The following is a 13,551-nucleotide window of genomic DNA, read 5'->3' on the forward strand; positions in this document are numbered from 1 at the left end:
ATGTCTGGCTGGACTTTGAAGAACCTTCGCCCTATGTGGCCGAAAATGTTACTTCAAAACAAAGTTGTAACCTTCATGCTTGAGATCGCCACCTGTTGGAAACCAGCGATCACCAATGGATCCACGACGTGAGGTTTAAAGGCGAGCGGTGGTTTGGAGGATGCGCAGTCTGATGAACTCACTCCTAGAAAATAAACTACCCAGTTATACTTGAAACACAGCATGAAGGACACAAATGCATTGCTGTCACCACATCATCATTAAAACCACTGTTTTAATCTTAAATAATGGATGTATATCTTCTTTTAATATAAAATGCATTTTTAATCTGAAAAGTAGGCCAACTACAAATAAATTGAGCAAAATTCTTCCTTAAATGTAAAGTATAGATACCTCAAAATTGTACCTAAGTACAGTACTGGAGCAAATATCCTGTGTTACTTTCCACGACTAAATATTTGTCATTTGCTGCTTATGTCTGGCTGGACTTCGAAGAAACCTTCGCCCCTATGTGGCCGAAAATGTTACTTCAAAACAAAGTTGTAATTTACATGCTTGAGATCGCCACCTGTTGGAAACCAGCGATCACCAATTGATCCCCGACTTGAGGTTTAAAGGCGAGCGGTGGTTTGGAGGACGCGCAGTCTGATGAACTCACTCCTAGAAAATAAACTACCCAGTTATACTTGAAGGACACAAATGCATTGCTGTCACCACATCATCATTAAAGTCTTTAACAGTGCAGAACTTTCTCTCTCTTGGACTCTCACACACACACGATCAAGTCTCTCCAGTTAATTTCCATATGATAATCAGTTTACCAGATATCTCCAGCACTTGTGGTGGTGTCCCAGCAGACTGTCCCAATCTCCATAGTTGGACCTGTTATACATTTTGATCTTCGGAAAATAACAATTTCAAAATGATCAATGGAAAATAAAAGCAGAAGACGATCCATTTGACAAGTTATCAGCTGTAAAAAGCCGCTAAAGGCTTCTTAGCAGCCATCTGTGTCAGCTGGGCAAAGTGCTGCATGAAGGCTAAGCTGTACACTCTGCAGGCACGATAAGGTGGGGCACCTGTATTTAGAGAAATAAAATCCTTTAAACAAAGTACCTCATTATTTTTTTCCTCCAATACTAAATAAATAATTATTATCCTTTTAATTAATTTGTTTATTATTTGAACATTTCATTTTAAAAAGTGCTATCTTGACCCTGAAACTTACTTTCTAAGGAATAATTATTTCAACCAAACTAATAATTTGTTTCTATCACAATAAGAATTTATACACATGCATGCACCATAGAGGAAAAAAAAGTCTTATAAGAAAGTTATAATCTAATCTATATATATATATAATATATCTTATTTTATTAGTGTGATGATCATTGACAATATAGAGACAGGAAAGATAACGCTGAAACGTGTGGCTGAGGTCACAGCTTTATTAAAGTCAATTACCCACCTGACTTGAGCTGTCCGCTTCCTCACAATCCTCAGGTAATCTAATTTTGCCAATTTGAGGATCACCTCAGGGAGGTATAAAACAGCACCACGGACAGCATAAGCTGCCTATGTGAGTTTAGCTTACACTGGTACTGGGTGACCTCTGATACTGTTGAAGCTCCAGAAAGAAGGCAACTGAAGATGGCTTGGGATGGTGGAGGACATGAAGCCAATGGCACAGAGGGCAAGAACTTCTACATCCCCATGTCCAACAGGACTGGGGTTGTTAGAAGTCTTTTGATACAACCAGTATTATATGGTAGATCCAATGACCTACAAGCTGCTAGCTTTCTACATGTTCTTCCTGATCTGCACTGGAACTCCCATCAACGGTTGACATTGTTGGTAACGGCTCAGAACAAGAAGCTCCGGCAACCTCTCAACACTCCTGGTCAACCTGGCTGTGGCTGGACTCATGTGCGCCTTCGGATTCACCATCACCATCACATCTGCTCTTAATGGCTACTTCATTCTTGGAGCCACTGCCTGCGCTGTTGAGGGATTCATGGCCACACTTGGAGGTAAGAAAGACAAAGTACCAAGTTCTTTCTTCAGTGGGTTTGGAAGACACATTGCACAGTTTGATTAATAAATTTTATAACAATAACTTTTACTTTTTTCTCTGTAGGTGAAGTTGCTCTCTGGTCACTGGTCGTCCTGGCTGTTGAGAGCATCGTCGTCTGCAAACCCATGGGAAGCTTCAGGTTCACTGGAACTCTGCTGCAGCTGGAGTTGTTTTCACCTGGATCATGGCCTTCCTGCGCTGGACCCCCACTGTTTGGCTGGTCTAGGTAAATCATATTTGTATTTGTCCATTTTACTTACAATCTTCTGGTTCATCATGAGCTTGGTTGTCCTGTAGATGCAGAGTCTTAATCAGCTCTTCTTAAACCTCACACAGGTACCTTCCTGAGGGCATGCAGTGCTCCTGTGGACCCGACTACTACACTCTGGCTCAGGCTTCAACAATGAGTCATATGTCATCTACATGTTTGTTGTCCACTTCTTCATTCCCGTCTTCCTCATTTTCTTCACTTATGGAAGTCTTGTACTGACCGTCAAAGCTGTAAGTGAAGTTTATGAATGTTTAAAAAATATGTTATTCTGTAGTGTAAAACTGTCCATGTTGTGAATTCTGATGATATTTTCTAAACTCAAACAAACTCAAACACTTTAGGCCGCAGCCCAGCAGCAGGAGTCAGAGTCCACACAGAAGGCAGAGAGGGAAGTGACACGTATGTGCGTCTTGATGGTCTTTGGCTTCCTGGTAGCTTGGGTACCATATGCCACTTTTGCCGGTTGGATCTTCATGAACAAGGGAGCTTACTTCTCCGCCATGACTGCAGCTCTCCCCGCCTTCTTTGCAAAGAGCTCTGCTCTGTATAACCCTATTATCTATGTGCTGTTCAACAAACAGGTTGGTTCAACATATCTGTTGCTTCTAGTATTTGTCTTTTCTTCTTTATTTAATTCTGAACAATGTATTAATTTCTGAATTTTCTTGTTTTCAGTTCCGTAACTGCATGCTGAGCACTGTTGGAATGGGCGGCATGGTGGATGATGAGTCCTCAGTTTCTGCCAGCAAGACAGAAGTGTCCTCTGTGTCTTAATCACAGTGACATACTCTCATCTGTGGACATTTTACTTTCAGATTCAGATCCAGGGGGAGAAACAAAAAGAACTTTTGCCAAATGGATTTGATGAATGGACTCACACACTAAGGAATTCTTACTCACCTGTTAATATGTAAAGAAATACATTTGCTGTGAAGATGATATGGTGCAGCATTTGTGTCTGTGTGCGTGGAAGAACATAATGAGTGAATGAGTGAGTGAGTGTGAATGAACCGTGACTCACTGTACAGTATTTGATGATGGAAAAATACACCTCAACTCTGAAGTCAAACTGAACCTGATGAAATGTGACAACACTTTCTGTTACACTTTTCATGTAACTATGTGGAGGAGCATATGCTTTACTGGTCTACCAGTGTTATAATTTTCATGTATTTTATGAAAAAGAAAAAAAAAGATTCAGTAGATAATAAATGCATTCATGAAAAGAACTTTATTGGTGTGTTCATTTATCTCTGAACTATACATGCTGGTTTGATTACTAGCTGTACAAACTGAAACTCGATTTAAGATTTCGAATATTTTTTAGGTTAGCGTCATGTCACTCTCAAGTTGAAGACGTGATGAAGAGTGACACGATGAAGAGAAAGATCCTTAGCCAGAATATTTAAAAATAACTAAAAGTTGTCTGTCAACACTTCTGAGCAGATCCCACAGTAATCCCTTGTTGTAATCCTTTTTGAATCCTCTAAAGTGTCCACAAGAACAGTGGGTATTTCAGGAACTGCTGATAAGCCAATTAGACGTGTTAGATATTTACAGAGATTGTTTTATAGTAATTGAATAACATAAATGCAAGTTTAACAGAGACTACCACCGGAGATGTGAAAATAGATAGATAGATAGATAGATAGATAGATAGATAGATAGATAGATAGATAGATAGATAGATAGATAGATAGATAGATAGATAGATAGATAGATAGCAGACTTATTCAGGATGTGAAAGCTTAGTATCCGAAGACTTGAACTGAACTGGAAAACGCAAATAAAGCTTAAGTCATTTAAAAAAAAACACTAAGACAATGAATTATCTGTATCAGTGAAATACATAGATGCGGTGTGTAAACATATCCATCTACAAATACATACAGTATTTAGATGGATAGAACTCCATATCCCGTGTCTTTGAAGAGTGAGAATCAGAGAGAAAATGACTTACAGTATGCGTCAGAGAAAGTATTTCCTCATACCTGCATATGCAGACACATAGTGTTCACACCATACAGTATGAAGTCATCTACATTGTAGACATCAGTCGTGAAAATATGGGTACAGGGTTGCATGATTTAACGAGGTTAATCTGAAGCATGAGTCAATAAAATCAAATTGAATAGAATCACAGATGAAATTGTCACAGGGCATTGAACTGATTCTCTGTTTTTAATGTTCAATGCATGGATTTTTGTTTCTTCCCATACTGTTGGTCACATTTAAGATGTTGCAAATGGAGCTGCTGTGATGCAAGAAAAATTTCAGACATGAACTGGCAGCAAAGTATTATCATCATCATCATCATATGGTTTGGTAAAAAAACACACACCTCCACAGGCCAAATACTTGTTGTACATCTGTGATGTTCATTGTGAAATAGAAAATCCAGAGATTCAGGTTTAAAATACATTTTTGAAGTACAAAGTTCTTTTTCGTCTCTCAGTTAAAGGGAACAAGTGAAGAAGGGACTCTGCTGTGGCTGTAAAAAATCCTGTATGGTCCTCAGAGAAAAAAAACCCCTGTCTAACACTATTTATCATGTTGCATCTGCTGTGGAAACCTGCAGGCCATGGGCGATTTCGTCCATGCTGTGTTTCTGGTGTGATGCTCTACCACCCCCCTGAGGCCAATTTGTAACATTAACCTGACAGTATAATCTGCAGCACAGTGAGCCACATAATGTGGCTGAAGACAATGTATACATTAAAATCCTTCACCTAAATAGATCTCACTTCTCTTTTCAGGGGAGACCTGTGTACATAAATAAATGTATACAGTTTAAGTATAGAAAGACATACAGATAATTCATACTCATACATATACATATTTGCACACTTAAAAAATGGTGTGATTGGAAATTCAAATTTACAACCTTTTAAAATGTTCAAGTGACACAATTCCTCATGTTTTTTGGAGGGTATTTCAGTCATATGCAGCAAAATATTTGAACTTCAAGCATATACTGCGAAAATGAATTGAATTTCTGCTCTAGTGTAATGAACTATGAAATGTGTGTAAAATAAAGAGAACAAAAGCTGAACTGAATTATTTATTTATCTTCTTTTTTTCTCCTTCATATCACAAGCTGGACCCTGTGTTGGAGAGTTTCAGATGATAAAGCAGGCAGATGATGCCCCCTGCAGGTGTCTACAAAGAAATGAAAAATGTCTTTCCACCATTACAGTGTAAATAATGTTCTACATTAGGCCCTACTCTAAAATCATGGCTGCTTCATGTTCTGCTGGTGGGAAATACAGATGAATAAATGTTACACACATGTGTATAACATGTAACAGCTCACAGGGGATTAATTACATATAAATACACCCTTCTCCCATACCCGATAGGCCATCTATCTCATGATGTAGCCCTTTATTTCCTGCTGATAACCTGACCCTAATTGTCATGCTGTGTGCACATACACTGCAATTTTCTTCAAAGAGCCTGCTCTGGACACCTGCATGTGCTTAGTGTCTCTGTCAGGGGGTCGGCAGAGACAAGCGTCGCCTTTCTTTGTTCTAATCAGATGGGAGGAGCAGCATATAGAGGTCTTAATAACAAACTTGGGGATGCACTGAATATATTTACAGGCTAATGCTCACTGTGAGGAGGCCTGGAAGAAGACACTAGCTCTGCTAACTGAGGCAAACAAAGGATAGCCTTTGACACGATTGATGAGATCATGTGTGAGTTTTGAGGTATCTTCATATCATTCTCTATGAAATTATCCCTGTTGTGTTATTGTGGGTCTTGTTACTTGTTAGGAAGACAATAAATACAGCGTTAAAGAATACGAAATTTGCAAATGTGACACATCACAATACTGGTTAAAAGCCACAATGGAAGTGTTTTATTGTGTTATCTTTGACATTTTCTTGTGTGTGATTGGATGTCCTCGTAATTGTAACATCAAATAAATAAACAACATGTTTAGTAACAGTAATAGTTTCCAGTGCCAGAAATGAAATTTCTAGCATTGTTGATCATGATGATTGAGCATGAAAACTATATCATGTACATCTTGTCCTAGGAGATGGATCCCTCCTATGTTTCCCTTGCTGAGGTTTGCTTTGGGTTTTTTTCTTGTAGAAGACAAATGTGTGATTTGTGCAACCAAATCAAACATTTGCCTGCCTCAGAGGCCTTTACAATCTGTACAAAATCTTTAGACCCTAGACAAAGAAAAATCTCCCAAAAAACAATCTTTGACAGCGATAAAAGGGGGAGAAGCCTTAGTAGTAACAAAGGGAGGATCCAACAGAGGGATGCAATAAGAATGAGAGAGAGAAATAAAAGTTTGGTAAATTTGGCAAAACCTTGTGACCTGGTGGTTTAGTGACTTTCATATTATTGTTTGCTACTGAGAAACCAGAGCAAAACAGAACCATCAAACAATTTTTCAGGAAAAACAAATACTTAGTTACCACCCTCAAATGACATCACATGGATAACGTCATCTGGTTTATTTTGAAGCTCCCTCCAGAGCCACAGAAGACTGTCTGACAGGCTGAGCAGTCCTCGTCGTGACCAGTAAACTGAACCCCATCTCTAAAACTGGACAAATGCCCCTTGACGATCAATCAATGACCAACAGGAAGTTTGTCAAACTTTATCATTTTATGAAGACAGTTTTTATTCAATGAAAGATATTTGCTTTGCCTATATGGTACTTAGGATCTGTTTTCTTTTAACAAAAAGAATTTTACCTAAATAAACCACCACACATTTAAATTACCACTGTAGACCAGTGATACTCTGGACTGAAGAAAACCACTGCCCATTTTCTTATTCACAATGAAAATACATTTATCTACACTGAGAATTTCATTTTTTTTTATATACCAATTAATCAACTTTTAATTATCTCCCTTGGCTGGTACTTGAGAAGTGCACATTAAGCAGATGTGGTGACACATTTATTGCAAAAAAAGTTCATGTACAGCTGACCTGCTGCCACTGGATTTGTCTCTTGGTAATGATTTATTAAACTAATGGACAGATGAATTTGTTTTTATTTTGGGACCTTGTACCAACTCTAATCCACATGCTCGCTTCCTGCCTGACGGCAGCAACAATCTTTATGTTAATTCATTTTATCTCAAAAATATTATTGTTTGTTTATTTTGGCCCCTGGCCTTGTGTTACTATGCAGAAGTGACCCTGGTGTAGGCTACAATGAATTACTGAATATAATATCAGTACTTCTATACTTTACTGATGACATTAAACAGCCTGTAGCTCTCATTTATATTACATAGAGCAAACTCAACTCATTGTCTGATGGTTGGAGTGTTAAGAGGTTTTAAGCATTAGTTAGTAATATGTTAACTGTCTTAGCCTTAGATGAAACAGACACCCTGGGGGATTATCCCTTTGGCCTTTGCAGTTGAGATAATCCTGATACACAGTGTGAAACATGCTTTAATGTTTACACCGGTGTCTACACAAGAGTCAATATTCATTACTGATTCCCTATATTGGTTCTTTCTCAGTATTTCCTCACTTTCTTTCGCCTCCGCTCTGTTCCCTATTCCATGGAAATGAAGAGGCTGACAACTCTCACTTTATATATATATATATGAAAAAAACATGATAACAACCACTCCACAGTGAATACGCTCACTTTGATATTACTGAAAACCAGAGTATCATTGAAGACGTCTGCAGAGCAAGTAAAACAACAAACTAAATTTAATACCTAATATGAACTCAATATCACATAATGCACACATATACTGTACAGATTTTGTAAAGTATGTTATGAATTATTGATAGATTATCTTCCTTTATAAATTATAGATTTAAGTATAGTGAGATTATATGCAACATAAGCACTTCAACATATTCCACATCCAAATTATTCATCTTTTCAGTTTGTTCGCTCAGCTTCGACACAGATATGATGTGAATATACATGTATTTACACATTAAAAAAAAGGTATATATATATAAAAATAAGATATATTCAAAATTCCAGTGAAACAACATTCAGATCTATTTAAAACCAATTTTCATTTAAAAAAGGAAGGACAAACATAGACACTGGAGTGCCACATTGATTATAATACCAGGATATCCATTGGTAATAACAAAGAGAATATATGAGACAATCAAACATTAAATATTTATAGAGAACATTGGTTATATATTTCTGAACTGATACTGCACATTATTTCCATCACACACACTGTATATAGCAAAATATGTACTGTAATGTACAACTGGCATTGTCAAAAGTGTGTCAGTTGTTTACATTTACAGGTAAAAACATGTATAATAATTCAAGAGAAACTAGTTCAATACAGCAGATAAATGGTCCATGTCCTAACACCATGTTTTATTCTTTGATTTTTTTTATTTTAATGGATTTCGGGGCATTTGGAGTAAAAGAGAGAAACAAATTGTCAATTTTTTAAAAAACAAAATAAGAAATTTACAAAGAAACACATCTCAAACTCATCAATATCTTCTATGTAGTACTTGTAAGTACTTTGCATTACACAATACTTAAAATCTTAATAGCTAAATAAGTAGTTCTCCAGGGCCAATGATAGTTTAAAGCTACGTGAGCTAACGTTAGTTTATATTAGAGTTTCTAGGTGTTTCAATGTGGTAACCACTGTTTTATTGTTGTTTCTGATTGTTTTGTTTTTGTTGTTCTTTTTATTAATCCAGTTTCATGATTCCATCTGAATATTGGCTTGTAATGATTTTTTGGACTTCTGTCTCATGACTCATGACACTCCACAAGTATTCCACCCTCTTCATTTTTATTCATTTTTAATTTCAGTGACCACCACTTAACTGTCAAGTGACTTCTGAGACATGCCGAGCAAAAAGCATGCAGTAATACCAGTTTATAGATTAGTCAGCACATTATTGACTTTAAATTTCTTCATTTTAATGTTCAACTGATCTACATCAATTTATCCAGAGTAAAAACCCTTTACGTTGTGTTTTACGTTTTGTTCATGTATTCATAAATGTTTTTGTTTATTGTTTCCATGTACAGCATTATTATAGCAAAGCCCAAATCACATCTCATTAACAAATATCTTTGGCCCTTGAGAAGCCACTTTATTCTCACTATCATAAATGACCGGTTTGCCGAGATATGCATGTGGTAAGCTTAAGCTTACTTGTGGCTGGTTGAAGCTACCTTGTCTGTAGACCTGCTGGCCAAAATCCCCCTTTGACTGATTGAAACTGTCTTGTCTGGAGGGCTGTGGACCAAAGCTCTCCTCTGGCTGGTCAAAGCTGCTCTCGGTGTAGAGCCGCTGTCGCATTTCACTGGCACGTTTCCCAGAAGCGCTCCTGGTTGGATATCTCTGACCTGTCTTGTACCAGCCTGTCTCTTTGAAGACAAACCAGATATTTCCAACCCAGAGGATGACATTTATAAAACCAAAAACCTGGAGACAGAAGAATGGATGGGAGTAAATGGCTCATTTTATTCAGTTTTGTGTTCCTGTGCTTGTCAACTGAGTACCTACCACAGATATATTTAGACGTGACCAGACAGGCTCCTGGGTAGCTGTACATTTGTTCTCCGGAGCTCTGCAGGCTGAGATTAGAAGAAGCACTTGCGTTGGATTTGTGGCCGCCTTGATATCAGAAAGAGTTTTGGCCCAACAGCAACTGCTGACCAGCCACATGAAGGAGAAGACGACGGTAACTAGAAAATCCTGCTCAGAAAAAGAGCAGGTAGAAAATATCAAGAAAAGAAGTCACACACCGATTAAAATACTCAATGCAATGTGTTTCATGTCACTCAAACACCGACATAATCACACTTTATTCTCTTTATCTAATTCATGCTGGGACATTAGAGGAGTGTTTGTTGAAGGTATAAACTCACTGACCACAAGTGGCCCCCTGTTGTACTTCAGGTACTTGTTCTGGTAGAAGACATAGACAATGGTTGCCAGCAGAGAGTACAGGAAAGCAAAAACACCGACAGTCAGGAAAAACTGAGCAGCTGAGGAAAAGTTGCCATCCAGGAAAAGAATCTCTTCTCTCTTTGTGTCACACAGGGGAGCCTTGAAATGCACTTCTTGTAATCTAAAAGAGAGAAAGAAGAATGGGAAAAAAAACTTGGTTATGTGAGAAAGTTTCAGACACTTGTCATGCGACTTTAGCCGCCCATTGTTTATTGGCGCACTTTCATTAGCTGGCTAAAAAAAGAATAATTCAAGATCAGAAAAAAAACAACATACAAACACAGCTGAGAAAACCTTGTGGTGCTTTACTGAAAAATAAGTCTGTGTGTCTTCTGTCCTGGGAGATTTCTGTGAATATGGTGTTATACACAAAGGGATAGATTGTACAAGATTTATGAAGAAGCTGCTGGTGAAGAAACACAAGCATGGTGCAACCTGGAAGGAAGCGACATCTGGAATGTGAAACAGTTTCCAAAGTCACTCTCAGACAGTGGCAAAGAGAGAAAGTTCATTTTTTGAGTGAGAGTATTTCTTTATTATCGTTTTTTTGTGTAAATCACAATTTCTTTCTAAGTCTTTCTAATATTTGGTCTTAGATCATTTCCAACGTGCTGCATAATGTAAGGGAGTTTAATTACTGTGTCAGTGTGACTTAATTGTAGGTATGGGGAGGGTTCAGTCACCACGGGTTGGAGCGGGGAGCAGTTTTAATCTGCTTGTTATAAATGAACGGCTTTAAGTTGACCATAAAAAGTACCATTACATTACTGTGACAGTTTTGCCCTTTATATGCTTTGCAGCTAATTTAGTTATCGTGCACACTGTGGCAGATGACATTTGTTTGCTGGAAGTTCAGCAACAATTTAATGATTGTTTTAAAATAGGGAAACTGCGAGACATATATGGAGCTGCATCTAAAAATATTCATGAGTCATCGTCTCAAAACTAATAATCAGTCAATCAACATGAAAACTCCCTTTAGTGTCTGAATTAGAACTTGTATAACATTTACAAAGAGCTGTGAAAGGAGGAAATGTGGGTTAAAGTGCTATTTATACATGAATAGAGAGGATCCCACTGAACTAACACAGACACCAGTGTCAAGTCAGCTGAACTGCTAATTAGACACTTGGCCGTCACTGACACTCTGAAACATGTTTGGAAGTTTGGGGGTGGTTGACCACAATACCAGAGAGTTCACCACCATTAGCACATACACATCATCCATTATCCAAATGAAATGTTATCAGCGACGAGTCGGTTAGAAAAGGAGGTTGTGTAGTTTCATTACAGCATCTGTACTTCTGAAAATCTATGATCTGTCTGTATAAATAAATACTTTCTTCACTCAAAATAGCAACAAGGCTGACAAATAGAGTCACTCTTTTATCATCCTTCTAACATCTCACTAATGTTTGTACAATACAGTCCCAGACGGTCACGACATGCGGGTCTGCAGGAGTCAAAATGAAACGGGAAAAACAAGAAAGATACCATTTTCTGTCGTTCAAGTCACATCTTGAAGGTATGCGCTGCAAAGAGAAAATGTAACTATAAAGTGCAGTAACATCACAAGAGACCACCGGAGGTTAAGTCTCGACCGACGGGACTCTAGCTACACTTTTGTCTAATGATGCAATGAAACATTTTAGACACAGGGATCTTAAATTGGGCCGGCTTCCTGCTCAGCTGTCCAGCTTCAAATTCCTAAATTAGGCTACTGAGCCTGACACCATGATGGAGTCGCAGCTTTTTTTTTTTTTTTTTTTTTCTCCATGTCCTGCCATTTCCCTGAAATATGCAGTGATGATCACTTTGAATGTCTGGTCTGGTCTGAAAGCATCGCATTGGGTGTCCATTGTAAAATCTTTACTTGATTCAAGGATTAAATAAACTCAAAAAAATAAAAAATCATATATGAATATTGATAAGAACTGTTCTGTATATATTCATAAGTTATTTGTCCCATGAGATCAAAGGTCAAAAGTAAGAAACAATATGGAAAATTTATATTTATCATGAGATTTCTCCATGAATTTGCCCTTTTTCAGATGTTTGGGCATTTAAAACAAAGAGTCACAATATAGACGCTTGCATAGGAAACACACAAACGATGACTTTACCTGAAAGGATAGCCAAAATCAATGTTGATGCTGAGGTTACTCTGCCGTCTGTTTGCACAGTCCACTTTAACCTGGAGATGACCATAGTATCCTCCACATGTTGCAAAAGCACAGATGGCAAAAATCTATGAAAACAATAAATAAAATGATCATAATACTGCATAATGTATACACATCAATAAATAACAAGACTGATTATGAGGATTTATAATTGGCTTGAAGACAAAACCTGAATAATTCAGATGTCGGAAGACAACTAACAGAGCAGCTTACTGTGCGCTGTAGGGTGGCCACAGCAGTACAGTGAGACTACATGTGAAGATGTAATACACATGTCTCTTACTCACTTTATCTTCATTGTTCTTATTATTTACAAAGAATGAGAGATTTCATCTGCATCAACTACTTTGAATAGATTTTTCTTTACTTTAAACATGTGGCACAAACTGCACTGATGCTAAACCAGGCAGACATTTCATTTTTCTATCGGCAAATCATAAAACGTCGAGCTCACAGTTGATATTGTTATTCATACAATGAAATATGCATTAGAAGTGGATAGAAGCAGAAATCATTAGAACTGAAGTGAGACTTACCGGAGCAAATATAACCATACACATTTAAAAATCACAAGATATCAAGTCCGACTCCACACAGTGTCGACAGCTTTTGTCATCAGGTTGAAATGCCACTGATGTAGACAGGAACAAGAGAGCGTCTCTTTGCAGAAGAGGGGAGGGATGATGGGAAATATCTTCCCCAGGGAGGAGTCTGAGATTTTCTGTACCTCTTCATTTGTTCACAAACACTGCAATAAAACTTTAAATACCATAACTGAGTGAATGTGTGCCAATAGGTTGTTTACCTTTATTCTAAGAAACAAACAAATATTGCTTTCAGAAGATCTTTTTTCTAAATGATCAACAGAAACATGGAACAAATAGAAATATATGCTGTATAATTTAATCACAGCATTGAAAACTCAAAATTTAGTGAGTGACTAGATAAGGATTAGTTGTTCCTTTGTGGGGACTGAGAAATTTCTCATTAAATTAGAAAACCCACTGGATTATCTAAAACATGTACTGTCAAAAAGCTGGAAACATTTGGAGAAGAATGACGTTACTGGGC

General features: G+C 37.6%; 2 protein-coding genes across 2 annotated transcripts; one reads left to right on the forward strand and one right to left on the reverse strand.

Moving 5' to 3' along the window:
• The first annotated feature begins 1,589 nt into the window (after nucleotides 1-1,589).
• Nucleotides 1,590-3,574, forward strand: LOC104926099 (green-sensitive opsin). The gene is given in 11 exon segments (XM_019262519.2): nucleotides 1,590-1,742; nucleotides 1,744-1,838; nucleotides 1,841-1,892; nucleotides 1,894-2,030; nucleotides 2,138-2,218; nucleotides 2,221-2,263; nucleotides 2,265-2,300; nucleotides 2,411-2,466; nucleotides 2,469-2,575; nucleotides 2,687-2,926; nucleotides 3,021-3,574. Coding segments are annotated over 11 exon segments (1,038 nt in total). The 5' UTR covers nucleotides 1,590-1,650; the 3' UTR covers nucleotides 3,120-3,574.
• Nucleotides 3,575-8,410: 4,836 nt separating this feature from the next.
• synprb (synaptoporin b) lies at nucleotides 8,411-13,125 on the reverse strand. Its single transcript, XM_019262481.2, has 5 exons — nucleotides 13,017-13,125; nucleotides 12,421-12,545; nucleotides 10,220-10,418; nucleotides 9,851-10,042; nucleotides 8,411-9,769 (listed from the first exon to the last, which is right to left on the reverse strand). The coding sequence occupies exons 1-5, from the start codon at nucleotides 13,038-13,040 to the stop codon at nucleotides 9,392-9,394; spliced, it is 918 nt and encodes a 305-aa protein (XP_019118026.1). The 5' UTR covers nucleotides 13,041-13,125; the 3' UTR covers nucleotides 8,411-9,391.
• Between the last annotated feature and the right edge of the window lie 426 nt (nucleotides 13,126-13,551).

Source organism: Larimichthys crocea, chromosome VI (genome assembly GCF_000972845.2).
Source record: "Larimichthys crocea isolate SSNF chromosome VI, L_crocea_2.0, whole genome shotgun sequence".
NCBI classification, from domain to species: domain Eukaryota; kingdom Metazoa; phylum Chordata; class Actinopteri; family Sciaenidae; genus Larimichthys; species Larimichthys crocea.

Excerpts from the sequence above, each read along its gene's own strand:
- synprb (XM_019262481.2), bottom strand. The coding sequence starts at position 13,040 with ATGTGTATGGTTATATTTGCTCCG. Across the intron at positions 10,419-12,420 it reads GATTTTGGCTATCCTTTCAG|ATTACAAGAAGTGCATTTCA; the intron begins GTAAAGTCATCG and ends TCTCTCTTTTAG. Across the intron at positions 10,043-10,219 it reads ACAACAGGGGGCCACTTGTG|GATTTTCTAGTTACCGTCGT; the intron begins GTCAGTGAGTTT and ends TTTTCTGAGCAG.